Source organism: Pteronotus mesoamericanus, unplaced genomic scaffold, assembly GCF_021234165.1.
Source record: "Pteronotus mesoamericanus isolate MK-2021 breed Mesoamerican mustached bat unplaced genomic scaffold, CSHL_Meso_final contig_204, whole genome shotgun sequence".
NCBI classification, from domain to species: Eukaryota; Metazoa; Chordata; class Mammalia; order Chiroptera; family Mormoopidae; genus Pteronotus; species Pteronotus mesoamericanus.
In genome coordinates, this window is record NW_026555088.1 from 277197 (window position 1) to 299040 (window position 21844).

General features: G+C 58.6%; 1 protein-coding gene across 4 annotated transcripts in view; it reads left to right on the top strand.

Annotated features, from left to right (window-relative positions):
* Positions 1–21844, top strand: part of PPP6R2 (protein phosphatase 6 regulatory subunit 2) — a 55414-nt gene that overhangs the window by 11521 nt on the left and 22049 nt on the right. For 2 of the 4 annotated variants that reach the window (XM_054570460.1, XM_054570457.1), the window contains exons 2-4: positions 3565–3691; positions 14970–15212; positions 19291–19477. In XM_054570460.1, the coding sequence (XP_054426435.1) occupies positions 14986–15212; positions 19291–19477 (414 nt within the window). In that variant the 5' untranslated portion in view covers positions 3565–3691; positions 14970–14985. Of the gene's footprint in view, positions 1–3564; positions 3692–5430; positions 5739–14969; positions 15213–19290; positions 19478–21844 lie in introns of those variants that run through there. The other 2 variants (XM_054570459.1, XM_054570458.1) reach the window with 2 other exon arrangements.

Here is a 21844-nt window from a genome sequence, read left to right on the forward strand (position 1 = left end):
TAGGGAGCGGTAAGAGCTGGTGCGGTCAGAGAGCTGGGGTGGGGAGGGGGAGACAGACCCGAAATCGGGTCGCACGGCGGTCCCACTGAAGGTGCCCAGAGTGGAGGCTTGTAAGGAACGGACAGTGTGTCCTTTGTTCCCTTTTCCTCTTTTTCTGCCTTTTTTTGGACTGCATATTTTTATGATTCTATTTGGGTCTCTGTGTATCTTTCATGTCTACATTTAACATGTCTAATCTTTCCTCTAGGTTTTTGAAGATATGGAAAACAGTTATGACAGCTGTTTAAGTGTCTTTGTCTACTAATTCTCTCATCTGTGTCATTTCTGGGTTGGTTTTGATCGATTTTTCTCTTCAGGATAGTTCCTGGTTTCCTGCTGGCTTGCATGGCTGGTAATTTCTGATTGGATGCCAGGACACTGAATTTATGTTGTTGGATGCTGGGTATTTTTGTATTTCTATAAATATTCTTGACCTTTGTTCTGGGATGGGGTTAAATTACTTGGAAACAGTTTTAATCGGGTGGGTCTTACTTTTGAGCTTTGTTAGGTGGGGCCAGAGTCCTGTTTAGTCCAGGGCTAATTTTGCCCCAACCCGAGGCAAAAGTCTTCTGAGTACTTTGTCCCCTGCCCCGAGAACTAGGAAGTTTTCCACTGTGACCGGGAGTGTGCCTGCCCCTGGCTGTGAACTCCGAGGGCTGTTCCTGTTAACCCTTCGAGCGAGGCGTTGCCTGGCTCGGACATTGGCCTCACGCGCAGGCGCAGGCCCGGACCTGGCTGCAGCCTGCGCGCCTTCGTGCCCGGCAGCCTTCTGCCTGCGACGTCTGTGCCTTGGCCTCAGGACGCTGCTGGACTCCACGCTGTCCAGGCAGAACGCTGGGCGGGGAAGAGCTCCTCCTGTGTCCCCTCTGTCAGGGAACTCCGCTCTTCATTGCCTGGCGTCCTGTGTCTTGAAAACCGCTTCATGCGTCTTACCCTTCTGTGGTGGTATAGTTGTTGCCGGTGGGGAGGTAAAGCCTCCCTGTTATTTCATCTTGGCCAGAAGTAAAAGGGTCAAAAACAGGCTTTAGAATGAAGGGGTGCGGGGGCCTGTGAAACAGACCCGGGGCCTACGAGGACGCCGACCCCTTTCCGGGCGGGATGCCCGGGGCGGGCGGGCCGCCGGGGCCTTTCCTGGGTGGGCGTCGGGGGTTCTTGTGTTTAGGGAAGGGGATGGGGGCAGGGCGTGGGAGGAGGGCTCCCTAGGGAAACCCCGGGCTACGAACGAGATCCATTGGTGACGACCGAGTCAGGGCTGGAGGACACAGGTGACGGGAGGCTCTCGGGCTGCGGTGGGGGGCGTGGGGACGACAGCGCTCAGGATGCGTGCCCGTTGCGTGCCCGTTGCGCAGAAGGCACGCGCATTCCCTGGCTGCGTGTTCCTCCTGACGTCCCGGCTGTTTGGGACACAGGTTCCCATCCTTCCTCCAGTCCCTGCTGAGTTGAATTTGTGCTTTCTTCTTTCTTTTTCTTTTAAAGAAAGATTTTATTTATTTATTTTTGGAGAGAGGGGAAGGGAGGGAGAGAGGGGAAGGGAGGGAGAAAGAGAGGGAGAGAAACATCCATGTGTGGTTGCCTCTCACACGCCCCCTGCTGGGGACCTGGCCTCAACCCAGGATGCGCCCGGACTGGGGATCAACCCCAAGACCCTTTGGGTCACAGGCCGGTCGGTGCTCAGTCCACTGAGCCACATCAGCCAGGGGTCGGTACTAAATACTTTAGCTAGAAAATATTTAGAAATATTTTCTTATTTTGAAAACTTTGCATAAAGTGCTGAAAAGCCAGCTTTGTTGAATGATTTACCTTATTAATTTGAATTATGAAATATTAGATGTAAGATCGACCTATTTTTATTTTTTAATTTTATTTTTAAAAGATTTTATTTATAGAGGGGAAGGGAGGGAGAGTGGGTGGGAAACATCAACGTGTGGTTGCATGTCATGCGCCCCCTGCTGGGGACCTGGCCCGCAACCCAGGCCTGTGCCCTGGCTGGGAATCGAACCGGCAACTCTTTGGTTTGCAGGCTGGTGCTCAGTCCACTGAGCCACACCAGCCAGGGCTAAGATTGACCTATTTTAGGAAATGATAATGTTGATACATTTCTGGCTTACTAGCACAACTTTGATTGCCTTTTTTTTAATGTGAAATTTTGAAAAATGATTTTACTTATTTTTAGAGAGGGAAGGGGAGGGAGAAAGAGGAGAGAAACATCCATGTGTGGCCGCCTCTCGCGCGCCCCCCACTGGGGACCTGGCCCGCAACCCAGGCCTGTGACCCAACCGGGAATGGAACCGGCGACCCTTTGGTTCACAGGCCATAGTCAATCACTGAGCTACACCAGCCAGGGCTGGTTTTTTTATGAAGTTTAAAAACACACGTGTACACCTGAAAACTATTTGATTTTATTAACCAGTGTCACCCCAATACATTCAATTAAAAAAAAAAACAACACAGATGTGGAGAACACATTGGAATGAACCCTGGGGTACCCAGCCGTGACCAGCATTTTGCCATTTGTTTTTCACGTGTCCCTTTCCCTCTGACACAGAAACTTTGTTTGGTTCTCGTTTTTTGAAGTATTTAAAAAGCAAACCCCAGAAGTAATGTTATTTCATTATGAATATTCCACTTTTTCTAATAAGGGCAGTTTTTGTTTTTAAAGACACAGCTCCCACCTCAGTCAGCTAAGAGAATTCTCGGTAATTCCTTAATGTCATCTAACACCAGTTCACATTCAGATTTCTCCAATAGCTTCAAAAACACCTTTTTCCATTTTATTCCTTCTAATTGGGTCCACACGGACCTAAATACTACTTCCGACGGCTGCCTCTCGCCATCTAGAGTAGCTCCCCTCGCTCTTGCCGAAGTCTCACCTCCCGAAGGTCAGGCCGCGGCTTCCTGCCGCGGCCCCGGGAGTAGCCCCGGCGCCACGGGACCCTGCTTTTGCTTTAGGCCGTGGCGTCAGTCGCCCGTGCAGTGCTGGTCGCTGGACTCAGACATGGTGTTCAGAGACGTTGTGATGGACCAGGAGCGTGCATTTCTTTTTTGGAAAATAATTCATTTATTGATCTTAGAGAAACATTGATTTCTTGTTCTACTTCTTCATGCACTCATGGGTTGCTCTCTGTATGCGCCCTGCCTGGGGATCGAACCTGCATCCTTGGCGTATCGGGACGCTGCTCTAACCCACCGAGCTGCCTGGCCAGGGCGGCGTATGCGTTTCTTGAGGTGATAGTGTGAAGTTGCGAAACGGGACAGCTCCGTAGACACACTCCCCACGTCCGTGAGATCCGCGCGTGGCAGCCTGACCCCGAGCTCAGTAGCCAGACAGGGCAGTGGGTGTCTCACCAGTGCCAGGCTCCCGGGGACGAGCAGTGTGACCAGGGTTTGTGGGCCCCCGTCCTGGAGTGTTCTGATGGCTTGAGCGCTAACTGAAGAGACGGATTTTTGTTTTCTTTTGCTACCATATTGGTAATTTACTTTACAATAGTAGAATTTGAAAGAAGATTTTTCCCTTTTATTTTTCAGGTGAAGAGATTATAAATCTGCTGAATGAAAATTTTTTTCTTAAAATTGCATATACTCCAAGAAAAACCCCCAAATGTTTTTATGTTTTGCCTGAATACAAAATTTAAACAAGAAGTTTCCACAGAAGGTAAGGTGGTCTCCTTTTTGATTGTATTGTGTCATTTGTGCAAATATGCTGTGTAAGGGAAGTTCAAAAATGGGTGACAGCAGATACTTAGTTTTGAAGGGTGCAGATAGTCTGTTGTCTTGCTTATTGATCCTCCTGAGTCTGGCTTTGAGATGCTGTGTTGTGGAAAAATTACTTGGTCTCTCCCAGCCCAAGTGTAACCCAGATAAAATGGGTACAGTCACGTGTGAGGTGCAGCCGTGTATGTGTAGTAGGCATACGGGTGGAAGGGGGTGCACCTTTGCATGTGTACTGGGGCACACGTGAGCCAGAGCCTTACATCGTCATGGTGCCGTGCAGAACACGGTGTCCTTGAAGGAGACGAGAAAGGGAGGGAGGGACTCGTGTGTCCAGCCGATTGGTGCTCCTCAAAAGCTCTCACACCGCACTCCAATTAGGTGCTGGATAAATTACAGTAAATATAGTTTCTTGTGATCACTTCAGGGCATTAAAAATTAAGATACTGCATTAAAGGCCAAAAGAGAAAAAGAAAAAGGAACGGTGAGCATCATGACAACACTCCTTTGCTCCTTGCTGGAGGAAACAGAAGCCCCTTCAGAGGAAAGCCCAGTCAGCATAGGCCCTTGGGATGTAACAATCAATTTAGGCAAACTTGAACTTACCATGAGAAAACACACGCACCATTGTGAGGAAGAGTTAGCAGAACTAGATGCAGATACTGACTAAGCAGTTGCAGTGTGTAATGATGTACAGAATGTTGAAAGAATTATATGTAGAATAAAAGTTAGTAATGCAAAGCGAAGTGTCAAAATGGACTAAGCAGAACTTTCAGAAATGAAAGAAAAGTTGAAATTAAAAACTCACTGCATGTGGATTAGGCAGAGTAAACCTGGCTGAACACAATCGTGAACTGGAACACGCATCTGGATTTACACAGTGTGCAGCCCTGAGAGATGGGAGATGGAAAATGAGGTTCAGAGAATATGGAGGATAGAAGAAAAGCGTGAGTAAACGTGTCACTGGAATCCCGGAGTGGAGGCACACCATGCCCCAAGCAGTGTCAGTGAAGAGGAGCAGCCGCGCGTTGGAACCGGGCAGCAGGAGAGACCGAGCGCTCTCCGGGGGCGGGAAGAGGGCACCTGCAAAGGAGCATCCGTCAGGCGGACAGCAGGTGTCTCATCGGCGTGCGCAGGAGCCCACTGGAAGGGGGCTAGTTCTTCAGAGTGATGAGAGAGTATAAATTTCGGTGTGTAGAGTTGTGTATTAGATGTGTTTTACAAGAAAAACAGCAATGTCTCACGTTTTTGATAAATGTTAGGGTAGGTTATTCGGACTGCCCTCTGTCCTTCCATCCCTACCCTATGGAAAGCAACTAAACTTGTTGGATTCTAAAAGAAAATGAAAAAGAAATTAAAGAACTGACAATATAGCAAGGAAGTTCGAGACCAAAATATAACAAAAAATAAAATCCCAGAAAGGCAGTTTGAGCACAACGGGAAGGGCCCTGCCTTCACCCTGGGGGCATTCGAGCATCGGGACCGAGCAGCCTTCGACTTCCGCTGGCGGCCGAAGTGGAGGCAGGCCCGTCACGGGGCGGCCTGAAGGGGACCAGCCCTGAGCCCGACGGGCGCCGAAGGCCGGCTGCGTTCTCGGAGCTGGGGCGAGCTGGCGCCTGCCTGCCCTGCGCCGGCCCTGCTGCCCCCCGGTCGCCTTTGTACTCAGCGTAGCAGGGCAGCGGCGGCACAGCAGGGAAAATCCTGTGGCTCTGGGCCGGCCTCTGTGAGGGTCTGCAGCCCAGGTTCACGCTGCCTGGCAGCTCGGCGTCATCCAGCATGAGTTTAATTTGTCCTCTGGTTTGGTGATGCCTTCGGGCGTCCTACAGACAGAACTTCTCCGGAGGAAGTTACCGTCATCCTGAGACGCGAAGAACCCTCACAGATATTTTTTAGGATATTGCTCAGACAAAACAAGCGCACAAGGAAATAAGGCACCATGAGTGAAAACCAGTAACAGCAGAGCCTGTAATATCTGCAGGAAGCGATGAAAGGTAATCTAGTATTTAGAAAAGAATTGTCTAGAAATAAAGAATATAATACAAGGTAGGGCACAAATAGGTTTCCAATTGTGAGTATGCAAAAATTGTATTATTATTTATTAATTATTGTATTATTTTCCATTCGAACATTCATAAACTCACTTTTGCCCCACCCTGTATGTAGGTTTGATAGCGAATCATTTATACTGCAGAGAAATTCAGTCAGCCAGACAGAACACGGAACGGCGCCCGGCCTGAAGCCTGGGGAGGAGATGGAGACACAGCAGAGGCGCGGGGGGGGGGGGGGGGGGGTGGAGGAGAGGCTCCATCACGTGTGTGATTGGCGTGTGTGAGAAGACTGGAGGGTGGGGGCAGATTTCTTATCTGAAGAGATAAAGGCCAAAGATTTTCAAGAATGGGTGAAGAAACCCAGCCTGTTGATTCCAAGAGACAGATGAACCACAAGCGGGAAAAATAAAAAAACGCACAGCTGGTCAGGAGAGAGTGAACTTTCAGAGCACCAAACACAGAGACCGACCTGAAAACAAACAGAAAGGAGGACGGCGGGCGTCTCCTGCAGTGTGGGCCCTGATTCCGCCCGCGCGGCGGCGGCGGAGAGGGGAAGCCGCGGGCCTGGGTCCCCGCGCCCCTGTGCCACCCCACCTCTGCTCTGTGGCGCCACCTCTTCCCGGCTCTGTCCCTGGGGCGTCCCCTCGTCGGGCCCACGGGTGGCCTCTGCTCTATAAATGATTCGATACTAAACCCTCGCATCGTGTTCTTTTATTTCTAGACATCCCATCTGGTTCTTCTCAGGCAAAAATGTCTGTCAAGAATGAGGAAGAAATAAAGACATTTTTAGGAAAACAAACTGAAGAGTTGGTCACTGGCAGTCCTTTACTAAAGATACCTCTTTAAATATCTTCTTTAAAAGAATGTGCAGAAAAACGGATCCCAAGTCAAAGAGCTGAGATTCAGGAGAGAATGGGAAGCAAGGAAAGGAACGTCGTCTGTAAGAATGGCAGTAGCAGTGGCTCAGGGAGCACCGTCGAGGTGGACTTACGTAAAACCTGACGGTAGCGTGGACGTCGAGGAGGAGGCGCAAGCAGCAAGCGCAGGCAGCAGCACTCCGGGGGTCTGTGACAGCGGGGTTCGGGGTTCGGGGTTCGGGGAGGCGTCGATTTGCCGCAGCCCCCGAGGAGCCTCTCTTGCATAGAAATAGCGTGCAACTTCCACAGAGGTGGGGAAGGTAGTGGAACTTTCTTTATTCTGACAAAAGAAGCTTTTAGCAACCCTTACGCTTGGTGATAGAGGGAATGTTTCCCCGGCGAAAGTTTGCTCTGAACACTCCGGTTGAGGATCCTGATGCAGGTGGTGGCCAGGCCAGTAAATCAGAAAAGTGGGAAATAAGAAGAGAATTCGAATGGAAGAAACAAAACTTACTATTCGTTTATGATATGATCATGTAGTAGAAAGCCCCAAACGCGCTAAAGATAACTTAATCAAATTAATAATCACCTAGGAAGTTGCTGCATACAAAATCAGCTTATAAAAATATTGATTATCATATACCATCCACAAACACATCGCAGTAAAAAGTCCTGCAGGTGGTGGCATTGTGAGTAAAAAGTGCCCAGGGAGAAATGTAATAAAAGGTGTGAGACCTCTGTGGAGAGCAGTGGGGATCTTAGCGAAACTAAAGAAGGCTCGAGTAAACAGACAGATCCCCCCTAGTTTTGGTTTGGAAAACTTAATGATGTAAATGTGCCAATTCTCCCAACACTGATCTAGGAAGTCGTCATAATTTCAATCCCAAAACTCAAGAATTGTGTGTGGGCTTGGGAGGGCGGAATTGATAAGCTGACTTTAAAATTACATGAAAACGAAAGGGTCCACGAAAACTTCAGGCCTTTCTGGAGACCTCCGCGTGCCCCGCGAGCGCGAAGTCTTGCCGCGGCAGCGTTCTGGAAGCCTGGGATGCGGTGTTCGTGGGGCTGGCAGCGAGCCCGTCGGTCCTGAGCCGCCCAGGTTGGCGCCGGTCTCGTTACCAGCCACACGCCCTTTCGTCACGAGTCCCTGTGGAAGTCTCACTCTGCTGTTTTGGAAAAGGTGACCACTCTTGTTTAGCTTTTGTGTGTGTTTTGCTGCCGCTGTTTGCGTTGCTCACATTTTCCCCAATGTACAGCTCCAAACCAAGGAATAGCGTCTGCTGATGGTCAGTAAACGGTGGTCAGGAAGGGGCGCCAGGCCGCACCACACGCTGGCCTGTCCAGTGTGGGGGGCCGTCCATGCAGAAATGTTCAGACACGGCCTTGTTGGTCGGTCAGCTGGCGGTGCAGACACTCACCACTCTCCGGGGACTCGCATCTCCGTTTTTGCCGGGCCAAGTGGCACTCCAGCGGTTTGACCACCGGCTCTGGGGGAGTGAGAGAGCCTCCTAGTTGGTAACATTTGTCAATTTTCAGTGCAGGCACGTCCGTCCTGTTAGATTTAAGCTGCCACTGAAGGTGGGCTCGGGAGAGGCGCGTGCCGCTCCAGCCTGCCCTCTGCACAGAGCGGGCCCTCTGCGGCATGGCGACCTCATCTCTTTCCCTCCCCTTTCGGAGTCAGGGTCTGTGAGGGTAACGTGTGGGCGCTGTTCTCGGCTCTTGGAATGGGTATCACAGCAGCTCTGCTCTGCAAGACACGGGTGCTCCCTGTTCCCCGTTTACAGTGAGGAAACCAAAGTACAAGAGGTCGCATGCCTGACTTCAGGTCGCACCGCAGCTCCAGGACTTTGATTGTAAGCCCTTCAGGTTCTGCTTTCTCTTGGCGGCAGTCTGCGCCTCTGAGTGTTCTTGTGTGAAGAGCTCCTTCTGGAACTACGGGCCGTGTGGCGGCATTTCTTTGGAACCTGCCCTCTGTCTGATGGCCAAGCTAACCGGAAAAAGTAAAGACAGAAGCAGAACTTCCAGTTCCGTTCAGTGGCTGTTGGATAGGTGTCCGAGAGGTGCCGGTGTCCTTTGCTTGGCATCCCAGAGAGACTGAAGGGCGGAGGGCGTTGTCAGCGCAGCAGGAACCCTTCTGCCGCCCGGCGTCCTCTGTGGGAGCAGGAGCGGGAGAGCCTTCCCCGTCAGCTCCGAAGGTGCCGGCATCTCCGCCGGGCAGCGAGTGGGCGCGGGGGCGCGAGGACCGTCTGGAAGGGAGGCGGGCAGCGCTGCCGGGGAGCAGCCCCTCTGGCGTGGAAGGGAGCTCCCGCTGGAGCAGGGCCGCGGCCGCCGGAGACCGCGGTCCCGTTCTCTGGGAGGGCGCCGACCGCAGGCGTAGCGGGATGCGCGGGCACGAGCCGGCGGGCTAACGGTCGAACTGAGCGCTGCCGAGTAACCTCGTGTCATTTCGCGTGCCGGGGTGGCGGTCACACCCGCGGAGGTTCTCACGCTGGTCTGTGATATTGGCGAGATGAACAAAATTAGTGTAATGAGGTGAGTTTTCCTATTTTTTTCCTTAAAAAACTATATTTTTTTGAAGTGAGGCATCCTTCACCCCGAAATTATGGTTTCCCTTTTTAAAAAATCTGTAAAAAGTCATTATTTTCTGAAATTAAGGTAATTGTAGAGGTTAGTTTATTCTTTCCATTTTCTTTTTTATGATAAACTTTTTTTAACGAAATACTTCATTTACATTTAGAGAGAGGGGGAGAGAGGGAGGGACACACCCACTGGCTGCCTCTTGCACACGCCCCGCCGGACCCGCCCCTCGCGCAAGCGCGTGCCCTGCCTGGGGCTCAGACTCCCGGCCTTCGGCGCAAGGGCGCGCCCGCCGGGGCGTTTCCCTCCTCCCTCTGTATCTCTTTTCCCCTCCCTCTCTTCCCCCAGAGCCAGGCCTCAAAACCTGCTCTTGCTTTGCCCCCCGTGTTTGCATGATCTTCTAACCCTTTTTGTCAGTTCACCGTCTTCCCAGCATCTTCACCAGGAGTCGATTCCATCTCAGGAAACCGCTTCCCACTCACCATAAGCACCTCCTCATCCGTTCAAGTTCTCTCATGAGATTGTAGCGGTTCAGTCCCGTCTTCAGGTGCCACTTCCAGTTCTACACCCTAAGCTACTTCCTCCACTGCCGCCGTGAACCCCTCAAAGTCAGCCAAGAGGGTTGGAATCGCCTTCTCCCAGACTCCAGCCGCTGGCATTCTGACGGCTTCCCGGGAATCACTGATGTTCTTCATGGCATCCAGGATGGTTATTTTGCCCCCATCCATCAGAGGAATCGCTACGGCAGCTACGGTTTCCAAAACGTACGTCTTAAATAACAACACCTGAAAGTCAGGATTAGCCCTCGATCCGAGAGCTGCAGGAAGGCAAGAAAACGACACTCATCCTGCCCGTCCCCATCGGAGAGCTCTGGGGGGACCAGGCGCAGTCGGCGAGCGCAGGGCTTGGGGCCCGCGCAGCGGGCGTCCGCCCCTCAGCGGCCCATCCTGTGCGCCGGCGTCTGTCACCCCGGCGTGCTGGCCGCTCGTCAAGGGCGCAGGGCCCGGGGACTTTCGGGCGGTCGGTGTGCACTGGCTCAGCCCGAAGTCCCGGCTGCACGAGCCCCCCCCAGGAGAGCCCGCCGGTCCCTGGCGCCGAGAAGCCAGCAGGGACTTGGCCGCTCCAGCTTCGAAAGCCCTGGATGGCGACTTCCTCCCACGTGACGCTGTTCCATCCACACCGGGAGGCTGTTCGTGGGTGTGTCGAGGAGCGGCCGCCTTCCTCGGTCGTCTCGGGACCTGGACAACGGGCTGCAGCTCCCAGCTCAGCGCCTGCCGCCTCCCCTGGCGCTTGCACGTCGCAGGGACCGCTTCTCTCCTTGCGCCTCCGCAGCCGGCCCCCCGCCGGCTCCAGGCGCCTCTCCGGCAACCCCCTCGCCTCCCAGCCTTCCCAGGATGGAGGCGAGGCAGGGCCTGGCTCGGGATGAGGCTCCGGCTCCAGGGAATGTTGCGTCTGGTTTGCTCTTCTCTCCAGAGCACCAGGGCGCTCTCCCCGCGAGCGGTGAGGCCGTTTCGCTTTCTTACCACCCGTGTGTGCGCTGGAGCAGCGCTTCTGATTTCCTTCAGAACTTGTCCTTGGCTTTCACAGCGTGGCTCACTGTTCAGGGCAAGAGGCCCACCTCGGCTTCCGACCTGCCTGCCTCACCAAGCCGCCGCGCCTGGCTGTTGGTTTAAAGGGAGAAACGCGCGACCTTCCTTTCACTTGAGCACGAGAGGCCGACGTAGGGCTATAACTGGCCTGATTTCAGGACCGTCGTGTCTCGGAATCGGGAGGCCCGAGGCGAGGGGCAGAGGCGGGGTCGGCGGGGCGGTGAGAACACCTGATGTTCATCCGTGAAGCCCGCCGTCTTCTGTGGGCGCAGTTTGTGGAGCGCCGAAAGCAGGTACCGTAGTAACGTCAACCGAGGTCACGATCGCAGACCCCGGTGACCGTGTGACAACGGTGACGAGGGTGGAGGTACCGTGAGACTCACGCTGAGCACAGGCTGCTGGGACGGCGGTGCCGCCGGGCCTGCTCGACGCGGGGCTGCGCGGGCCTTCGGCTCGTAGCAGCCGGGCAGGCTGTGCCTGTGTTGTAGGAGGGAGCGAGGGGCACCTTGACGTGCCCAGCAGCCGGTGCGTCAGGAAGGAGGGACAACCCTAAGTACGTAGCCACATAACAAAGTAAGTTCAGAAGGCACGAGGCACAGACTTTCACATCAAAAGGAGAGGCCAGTAAAGCCACCGCTAGAGTCGAAGATGGCAGTTCTCTCGTCGTTTGACAGGAGTGGCCACACAGCAGATTCTGCCTGTTATCGTGGTGTTATCGTCATCAGCCAGCCTCACTTGCCAACGCCCAGCGGCGGTGCAGAGGGAGCCCTGCCGCCCACGCGTGCGCCGCATTCACGGGCGGGGCCGTGCCCCAGGCCGGCCCTGCTGGGCTCTCTGTGGCTTGCAGACGAGGACTGGCTGGTCCGTTTTAAAGGGCTGTTAAGAGGAAGAAGGGAAAGAACATGCAGCAGAGACCCCACATGGCCTGCAGAGCTGAGAGTAACTGCTGTTTAGCTCTTCACAGGAGGGCCTGCTGACGCCTGTGCTCGGCCATGAGCCAGACGCCCGTGCGTTTGAAGGAGCGAAGCCCCGGGAGCCTGCCCTCCGAGCACAGCACAGGTCAGGTTGTCCGTTGTGAAGAGCTAATTAGAACGTCCCGGAATAGTTAGAAAATTAAGCATTATACTTGTAAATAACCTGTAAGTCACAGAAAAACTAGGAAAGTTAGAAGTATCAAAATATGTGAGATGCAGCTAAAGCAGTGCCTGAAGGAAACTTTGTAGCTTTACGTGCTTATCATAGAAAATAAGTCTAAAAAGTCAGTGATCTAAAAAGCTTCTACTTAAGGAGCTAGAAAGAGAACAAATTAAACCTGGAGTATGCAATGTAGAGGAAATTAGAGACAAAGGAGGAAATTAGTGAAATAGAAAATGTACAAATACTAGAGAAAAAATAAAAACAAAAGCTGGTTATTTGAAAAAAGACCAATAAGCCCTGGCCGGTGTGGCTCAGGGGACTGAGGTCCCCAGTTCGACTCCCAGTCGGGGCGTCTGCCTGGGCTGCGGGCCAGGTCCCCTGTGGGGGGCGTGAGAGAGGCAGCCGCAGACGAGTATTTCCCTCTCTTTCTCCCTTTATTCTCCTTTCTCTAAAAAAACAAATCTTTATTTAAAAAAGGACCAGTAAAATTAATAAACTTCAGTTGTACTGATGAAGGAAAAGAGGAGGGGGATCGGCATTCCTGACGCGTGAGAAGGAAAGAGGCGCCGTTACCGAAACGGCTGCCGTTAGCGGCTCCCAGGGCGTGTGAGGAGCCGCGTTTGGTGGGCCCGGCAGCAGCGCCAGTGACCGGAATGGGAGCGAGCAGAAGTAGAAAGGACCTGTGAAGGAGGGGGCTTGTAACTTGAACTGTCGCCCAAGAAAACCTTAGACCGTGGTGACGTCTGTCAGCCGTTTTAGGGAGAAGTGGTCTGGGACTTGGAGGAAGGGGACAGCACCGGCCTCCCCGCCCCCCGGGGCTCGGGGGCGGCACAGGGAGGGGCCGCCGGGCGCAAGCTCTGTCCTTCTGACGTTTGAAAAAAGTTTCAACCTATGTCTTTCTATTCAAAATAAGCTTTTTATAACTCAGCACGTAGTTACTTCTTGCTTTTTAAAGTGTAGTCTGACCAGTTCTGTCTTTAATTTAAATTACTGATCCATTAACGCGCTTTCCGATACAGTTGAGTTCATGTCTGGTATCTTGCTGGGGTTTTTTTTTTCCCCATTTGTCCCATGTGTTTTTGTTCCTTACTTCCTGTTTTTCCTTTCATCCTTTGGTCTTCTTTTGGGTTGATTCAGTCCTTTCGACGGATGGGAGGGAGCCCGTGGTCCGCGCAGCCAGGCACACGCTCTGTGGCTGCAGCAGGGCGCGGAGGCCAGCTCCAGCTGCCTGTCCTGCAGGTTCTCGTTTGGAGAGAAGCCTTGGAAGGGAGGGGTCTCCCTCTGGTCCCCCCTTGCCCTGGACTGGATGTTGCCCACGTGTTTGCGTGACTCGGGAGGGAGGGCCAGCTGGCGTGTGTGGGGGTGGCCGCCTCTTTCTGAAGGTGCTTCTGGGATCGCGGTCTCCGGTCCCGCAGCCTGTTGCTGCCACCCCGCCACCCAGTGTGCACTCCTTTCCTCCCAGGAGAGACCGCGAGGGCCGGGGCCCAGAGGACAGCCTGTGCTGGGCACGTCGGGGCGCCCAGCCTCTGAGTGCGGGGCAGCGTGCGCGGGGGCCAGTGCAGCCCGGTGGGGGGTGGGGTTCCGTCAGAGGAGGGCCTGTCGGGCCGAGAGCCGCGCAGGATGCGGGGGGTGCTGGCAGCGGTGGACGCGCCCTGGGGCGTCGGGGGCGTGGGGGGCGTGGGGCCCTGGCAGCGGTGAAGTGGGGTGAGGGGGGTGAAGGAGGTGGCGGCTCAGGGAAGGGGGTCTACGCCGCGGGCCGGAGGCTGCCGGGGCCACGGCCGGAGCGAGGAGCCTGTCACGTGGGCGGCCTGTCCTCTAAATCCAACGCAGAGGATCCATTTTCATAGCTTTGCAAAAGACGGTTCCTATAACATCGCCAAGATTCATAGCATATAAATACAGATGCCCTTTGCAAAGGATCCAGGCTTTACGTTTTTCATCCTGTGTCACACGGGGACCTGGGCCCACAGGCTGACGGGTGGGGTCCCCTCTGCACCATCCGGGCAGACAGCAGGCGCCCGGACGGGGGGTGGGGCGCAGAGGAGGGGCTAGGTGGGCAGCAGCACCTCAGGCCCAGTGGCATGTGCGGGGCGTGGGGGCTTCAAGGGTGACCCTGGGCTCGTCGGCAGAGGGGGTGGTGGAGGAGGAGCAGAGGGCCCAGCGAAACCAGCGGGCCCGAGGGTGACTGCCGAGCTTGCGTTTTGTGAGGTGTTCCGGCTCTTTTAGGAAATGCTCAGTCAGGTGTGACCGTGAGAGAGACGCAGAAGAGGCTCAGGAACAAAGGTGCCCACAGGTCCTAGAGACAGGAGGCCTGGTCCTCACGCAGGGACACATGGGGGCACCCCAGGGGTGTTGGACAGAGGGCAGGTGTTGGACACAGGCACAGCCCTTATGGGGGTGCCTCGGAGAAAGAGGGGCAGGGCCTGTGAGTGGAGCAGGGTTGGCCAGTGTGGACAAGCCCGGCGGGGTCCCTGGTGGCCTGGCCGGCCCTGGGGGGGAGGCAGCAGTGGTGCTGGGGGGCGGGGGCGCGGCACCGGGAGGCGCTGCCCTGGGTGGACGGCGCGGTGGCCGTGGGCTGCTCCTGCCGGGCCCTTTGCTGTCTGTGAATTGACCGGCCCCAGGAGGGGCGCCTTTCCCCAGCTAGAAAGGTGTCCTGAGCCGTCAAAGCATCACGTGCAGGGAATTAACAGTGTGCACGATACAGAGACATCTGGGGAGACACGGCCGGTGTCCACTCAGGAGGAGGCAGGTGCTGGGGACAGGGCGTGCGAGTCACTCACTGTCTTGGGGTGGAGGGCGTCCAGGCCCGAAACGAGGGAGGCACAGCTGCTCCGGAGCCGGGGAGCAAGGGCACCGGGGACGCCCGAGGACCGCGCGGGAGCCCGGCGCGGGGAGGCGCATCCGGGAGGGCCCTGGGCGAGGGCCTCCTGCAGCGCAGGCTCGTGTTGGGGACAGACGTCCTGGGCTCGGGGGCAGGGTTGCTGGGAGAGGTGACCCTCTTGCCCTTCTTGCAGCTCTGTGGCCGTCACCATGTTCTGGAAGTTTGACTTGAACACCACATCCCACGTCGACAAGCTGCTGGATAAGGAGGACGTGACGCTGCGGGAGCTGATGGATGAGGATGACATCTTGCAGGAGTGCAAGGCTCAGAACCGGAAGCTGCTGGACTTCCTGTGTCGGCCGCAGTGCATGGAGGAGCTGGTGAGCCTCGTCACCCAGGAGCCGCCCCTGGACATGGAGGAGAAGGTCCGCTTCAAGTACGTGCCGCCGGGCGGCAGCGGGGTCCCTGAGGCCCGTGGCGGGGGTGTGGCTGTCGTTCGAGTCCAGGAGGCCGTGCAGTGCCTCGGGCTCTTTCGAGGGAAAAGGTGCTGGAAGACGGTGGCGGCCCCAGGGCAGAGCCGCGGCCGAGCGGGCGGTGGATGGACAGCGGGGCTGCAGCTCCCGCGGGGGGCGGGCCCTGCCTGGCGAGGTGCCTCGTGGGGGGGGCCGTGGGGGGACTTCACCCCGGGGTCCTGGGCTCAGTGGGAATATGTCATGTTGTCAGTGACCAGCGTCGGTGTTTCCTGAATTGTTCCATTCGGCAGCTGACCAGTCTGTTAGGAGATGACAGAAGGGCAGGGGTGGCGTGGCAGCGGCTGGGATGAGGGCAGAGGGTATGGGGACAGGGGCCCTGGGGGACAGGGCGGACAGAGCGGACCAGCCGCCGGCTCCCGGGGTGCCCGCTGGGGCCTGGGCAGGCAGGTCAGGGCAGACAGGCAGCGCGGCGGCGCGGGGCGCGAGGTCCGAGAACGGGGTCAGCAAACCAGGGGCCCGCAGGTCACGTCCTGGTTTTGTGGGACTTGCAAGCCAAGGACAGGTCCGTGCTTCTACGTGGTGGTCACGCATGGAAACGACGCCCGTGTGCTGCTCACTGCCCCGAGTCGAGTCTCTGTGGGAGCACGAGCACAATGGGCCCCGCGCGGCGCCCACAGGCCCCCAGGTCCCCAGCTCTGCCCTTCCACCGCGTGTGCTGGACCCTGACGTGCAGGCAGTGGGGCGACGGGCCGTGCCGGGGGCGGGGCGGCGGGCCTGTGGGAGGCGGGGCCTGTCCGTGGGGGGGCCGGGGGGGCCGGCGAGGTCCCAGCGACGCCTGCCGAAGGCCGCGGGGGGCCGTTGTGCGTGGGTGCTCCCAGTCAGCGCGTGTGGTTTCAGCACCGCCATCCACAGCCGCCAGCCCTGCCCCCCTCCTCCTCCCCGGGGCACCCTGTTGGGTGGCAGGCTCTGTGGTCGCCCTGTCTAGAGGGCGCTGGCGACAGGTCCGCCGGGAGCAGAGCGGGGTCCCACCGAGGGTCCCAGGGCAGCACCGGTCGGCAGGGGCAGTTTCTGGTCCGAGCGTCTGGGAGGCATTAGCAGCAGGCGCACAGGAAGCAGACGAAGCAGGAGGGCCTGCTGGCCCTGGGGAGGGAGCCGCGGGGGGACGCAGGCGCGCAGAGCTCAGGGGCCAGCCCAGCAGGGGACGCCCCTCAGCTGCGGGCCACGGTCCAGGCGGGGTGTTGGGGTTGCTCGCTCGCTCGCTGCGCCCGGGACCCCACAGCCCTCCCAGGCTGCAAGTCCGTGGCCTTCAGCGCAGGGAACCCCTCGTGGTGTTCGCTGCGTCACTTTCTCCCCACGCCCCAGTTTTCACTCTGTTCTCTCGGGGCCATCAAGGTGGCGTTAGGTCACCCAAGTGGATACTGTTGTCGTGTTTTTGCCCTGAATGTCTTGTCTTTGCCTTTTTGTTTTACATCTGAGAGTTTCTTCAAATTTTATCTTCCTGCCCTTTGCTGATTTAAAAATTTTCTCTTATCATTTTACTTTCTAAACGGCCTTGCTTCTCCTCAGATCTGTCAAGTACAAGCCTCCAGCGCTTGCTCGTGGCCACAGGCCCTGCCTCCCGCTGCCCTGCCTTGTTCCCTGGTGGCGGTTCGCTCAGCCCTGCGCTCCTTCCGAGGGAGGAACCACCACCTGCCCGGCTGGGGTCTGCATGGGGCTTGTTCGCCACAGTTCACTGGGTGACGGGTGCCAGCCACTGGGTTGGGTGACACATGGTTGACTTGTGTCTCTGTCCCGTCAGTTTCTCCAGAAAAGAGTCCTAGCGCCTCCCGCCTGTGGGAGGTCGGCCAGCCAGCACCGGGAGTCGGGCAGAGGGGCCGGGCGCCCAGTGTTGTCGGGGCCGCGCCCTGTTTCCCGACCGGCGGTCCCTCCGCAGCTGCGCCGCCGCCGGCGGCTTGGCTCCCTCCCCCCGGGGATGAGCCTCCTCACCCCTGCGCCCCTGCCTGGGAGCACGCCACGGGCGGCCCGCGTGTCCCTGCTCTCGGCAGCCCCCAGGCGCCCCCCAGGCCCCATGCGTGGCTGCCGCCCCCCGGGTCTCCTGGGCGGCAGGCCGTCCTCGCTGCTGCCCCTCTGCCTCCAGGCCTCGCGCGCGTCCTGGCCCCTTGCGCCTTGTTTTCTTGGCGTCACTGGAGTCACTTCGAGAGGGAACCGTGACAGGCCTGTGTGCCTGACCTGCCTCGTGTGTGACGGAACTTCCTCTTCCCTGTATAAATTTTATCAACTAGTAAAGCAGTCCCTTTTTTTGACGGGTCACATAAAATACTGATAAAAGCAGTCCCTCTCCCGAGCCGTAACCTGAGGGGATCAGGGCATCGTCGCTCCGCCTGCCCCGCGTGTGCACACGCGGGCCTGTGCGTGCCGTCGGGACTAGGCCGGCCCGGCGGCTCTGCAGGGCTTCCTGGAGGGAGCAGGGCGCGCGCTGCTCTGGGTCCGCCCTGCCCTGCGCTTGGCGCACCTTCCCGTGTTTGGAGGCCGGTGCACACCTCCCTGCTGCTGACGGGGGGCGCTGCTCAGGCTGCGGGGCTGTGGCCTGGCCCCCCGGCCCCGCCCTCCAAGCCACTCTCCCTGGCCTCGTGCTCTCTGCCACGCTGGTTGTCGCCCTGTGCGGCACAGCGGTGCTGAGCCACCTTGTCTGATCCTTGTCCCGACCCCCCCCCCCAAGGTGGGCACAGCCACCCCTCCCTGGGACTGACCGTGCCTCTGTCTGGGCCCCTCTCAAGCCAGGCCCGCCGGGCGCCCGGCACTGTCTGAGCCCAGGAGACGCTGATCTGGGCTGATGGGGAACACCGCCCCACAGCCCCATGGGGGCCCCCCGTCCCTCCATGCCTCAGCAGCTCCTTCCTGCAGGGTCTCAGACCCAGGCCCCCCAGCGGATCCACAGAGGCCACTGGGCAGAGGCCTGTGCTAGGGCCGTGCTGGCGGCTGCCAGGCAGGGGGGCTGCAGTGGCCGCGACCTCGGCGCTGCTGGGCTTCACACGCAGCCTGTGGGGGGCTGGGCGCTCACGCCTCCGCATTCAGAGGAGGACGCCAGGCACAGAGGCCGGCTGCCCCTCACCACGCCGCCGGCCAGCCCACGGCGCGCTGCCCCGGTCCCCGCCTCCCCTCGGGCTCCTTCCCTGCATCCCAGGTGTGTCCCCAGACACGGCACCGGGTGTGATGGCTGGCGCTGTGGTCGCAGGCCCTGTCCTGGATGCGGCAGGTGGGTGGGTAGGCGGCCTGTCCCCAGGCACAGCAGCGAGCCCACATGTATCCCATAGGAAGGCTGTGTGACACCGCAGCTAGCGGTGTCGTGGGGTCCCTTGTAACGGTGTGAGGACTATTCTGTATCTGGTCATAGTACATCACTTACATGTGTGGGTGTCATTTAGTAACAGTCGGCCTGCATAGCACCCCCTAAGCCACACTGCATGGTAAGCTTCATTCAGCCTGGGAACAGACGGACACATGCTTTTTTTCTTTTACTCCTCACCCGAGGATACGTGCGCTGACTTCAGGGAGAGAGAAAGGGAGACAGAGACAGAGGAACACTGACCCGTTGACCCACACACAGGTCCCGGCTGGGGAGCGAACCCGCAGCCCAGGTGCACACCCCAACCAGGAGTGAGCCCGCGACCCCTTGGTGTGCAGGACGGTGCCCCCACTCACCGAGCCGCCAGCCAGGGCTGGACCTGCGCTGTCCGACACGTTAGGGACAGGGAGCAGGGGGCGAGGGGGGAGGGCAGACACGAAGGGACCTGGCCTCCGGGACTGGCGGCAACAGGAGGTGAGCGGCCTGGCGGGGAGCATGTGGCCCGCGGCCTGAGAGCGCAGGGCGCGCAGGGCCGAGCGCCCGGGTGAGCGCGCCGCCGTGGAGGCAGGGCCGCCGCTGGTGCGGGCTCCGCGGGTCACTCTGCCCGGGCCTGCCCCCGGGGGCCGGCACCCAGGCAGCGCCCCGGCGAGGAGCGGTCCGATTTCACCTCCGGTCGCCGGCCTTGTGCCCGCCAGGTACCCGAACACGGCCTGCGAGCTGCTGACGTGCGACGTGCCGCAGATCAACGACCGCCTGGGGGGCGACGAGGCTCTGCTGGGCCTTCTGTACGACTTCCTGGACCAGGAGCCGCCCCTCAATCCCCTGCTCGCCAGTTTTTTCAGCAAGACCATCGGCAATCTCATCGCAAGGAAGACGGAGCAGGTAAAAGGCCTGGCGGCCCGTGCGGCTCAGGGTGGCCGGCCTGGCGGTGCCCGCGGCCGCGGTGCGGCCCGTCAGCAGCCGGCGGGGCCCGCGTTCCCGTCTGTGTCGTGGGCGCAGTGGGGCAGGGCGGGCTGCCGCTGCGTGAGGTGGAATTGGAGCAAGAAAGTGGCGTCTCCGGAGGTCTGTCTGCTGCCAGCTCTGGCATGAGGAGCACCTCTTGCCGTCCCCGGACTGGGCAGGGCCCCAGGCTGGCACGGCCCGCCCTGTTGCCCGCCAGCCCCAGACGTGCCTGTGTTGTGGCAGGGCTGCAGGACAGCGCCACCCTCGGGCGTCCGCCTCAAGGCCAGAGAAGGGCGCTCCCAGGGAGGCAGCGCGCGGCTCCGTTTGCCCTGCTGACCGTGGTCTGCCTGGGGTCTGTGGCCTCCGTTCCACCCCCGGCCTGGCACGTACTCAAGGCCCTCCGCCCTGCAGGCGGGCCCAGCGGGGGGAGAGCGGAGACCCCTGCCCGCACCCGCTCAGGGCCGGCCCTCACCTCGTGTCCCCGCCCACCGTCCCCAGCGGGTCTCAGAACAGCTCCCAGCCCGTGCCTTGTTGCTGTGAACACTTCAGTGGGCATCTGAAATAGAAGGGTGTTTTTCTTTTAAAAATAGCTATTGAGACTAGGAGGAGACAAGACTTTGCTAAGCAGATTACGTTACCATACCCCAAAATAGTCACCCTAGTTGTCTGGTATCACGCAGTGTCCAGGCAGGGAACGCACCTGCGTGCGTGTGTGTGCGTGTGTGTGTGTGTCCGAAGCCCCCAGAACGTTCAGCACCCCCCTCCGCCGCCCCAGGCAGAGTGTTGTTGGGGAGGAAGCCCCGTCTGCTTCTGGTGGATCTTCAGGGGCCCTCGCCTTTCGCAGGCCTGTGAACCCCAGATGTGCAGGGGGCGAAGAGGGCCGTCAGCGCAGGTGTTTTCTGGACGCTGGCAGCGTGTGAATGGAGAGTCGTGGCGGCGGCGCCCTGGTCGGGTGCAGGTCGCGGCCCAGGAGCGACAGTGCTGCGGGGACAGGGCCGCGCCAGCGCCGAGGGCGGTCCTGGGCCCCGCAGCCGGCCCGTCCAGCCTGCAGCCCACGCCTGCCACGCCTGCACGCATGCGGGCTTTGCAGATGCGCCTCTGCCACTCCCAGATGTTGTCTGAGGTCTGCTGCTTTGCTTCTTTCCTTGCCCGGTAATATGAGCCGCACCCTTCAAATAGGTTTTTCTGTTGCCCATCGTAACACGTCTGTAGCGGTTGAAGCCGGACAGAAATGCAGGAGGCAGCCCCCTGCAGCGCTCCTCGGTGGCCGGGCTCCCCCCCCCGCGGCCGGGGTTCGACTGGTTTGCGGGGACGTCTCACAGAGCCCAGCCCGCGCCCTCACAGGGGCGCAGGTTCATTACCAAGGCGTTGAAAGATTCGAATCGTCAGCCAGTTAGAGATACACAGTGCAAGGTCCCGAAGGAAGGCGCCTGGGGCCTGGCACCGTTGTGCCTGGAGGTGTCCTGGCTCCCTGTGAAGCTCCACGTGAGGGCTGGTGTGTCCTCTGGGTTTCAGGGAGGCCTCATGATGTCTTCACGAGCGACCGAGTCCTCGGCCCCGAGGGTCCCTCAGTCAGCCTCAGGCCCCCTTCCCTCCCCGAAACTGGGGCGGGACAGGGAGTTCTGGCCCTCTGACCGGGGACCGCGGGCCGGCTCCTGCTGGCGGCCAGCCCCCACCCTAACCTGTCTCTCACCTCAGGCAGCCCCCTCCCACCGCTTCTCTCTCGCTCGCGCCCTGCCCCCTCCCGAGATCCCTGGGGAATTCCAAGGCTTTCCTCAGGGTCTGTGAGCCAGGAACAAACAAGAAGGAGGGGTGAACAAGCATTTCTTGCAGGACCATTCCCCCTGTGTCTCCGGGGAGACGCGCTGTCAGCAGGGCCTGTGGCACTTGCCTGGCTCCTCCTCCTGGAGTGTTTCCCACGCTCGCCCGCGGGGTCGGGGTCCGTGAGCCCCCCCCCCCCCACTGGTGACAGTGGCTTGTCTGTGGGTGGTCTCACTTCCCCTGTGCCTCTCATTTCCAACCCCGTCCCAGGCAGCGTTTCGTTTCATACGTGAATGTTTTGGTGAGTGTCTGCGGAGAAGGGCTCTGCAGGCGCAGCCGCGGTCCCTCCGCGAGGCTGCGCGTCGCTGTGCGGAGTGGAGGTGCCCCAGCCCCGCTGACCGCCCGCCCCCGAAGGGCGTCGCAGCCGCGCACGCGGGATCTGCCGGTGGCAAACCAGGCAGCGGGGAGCACCCGCGCCCGGTCTTCTGTGTGGCTTGTTATATTGGAAATGAGTTCCTTGTCGAAAAAACATCTCTGGCCTTGTGT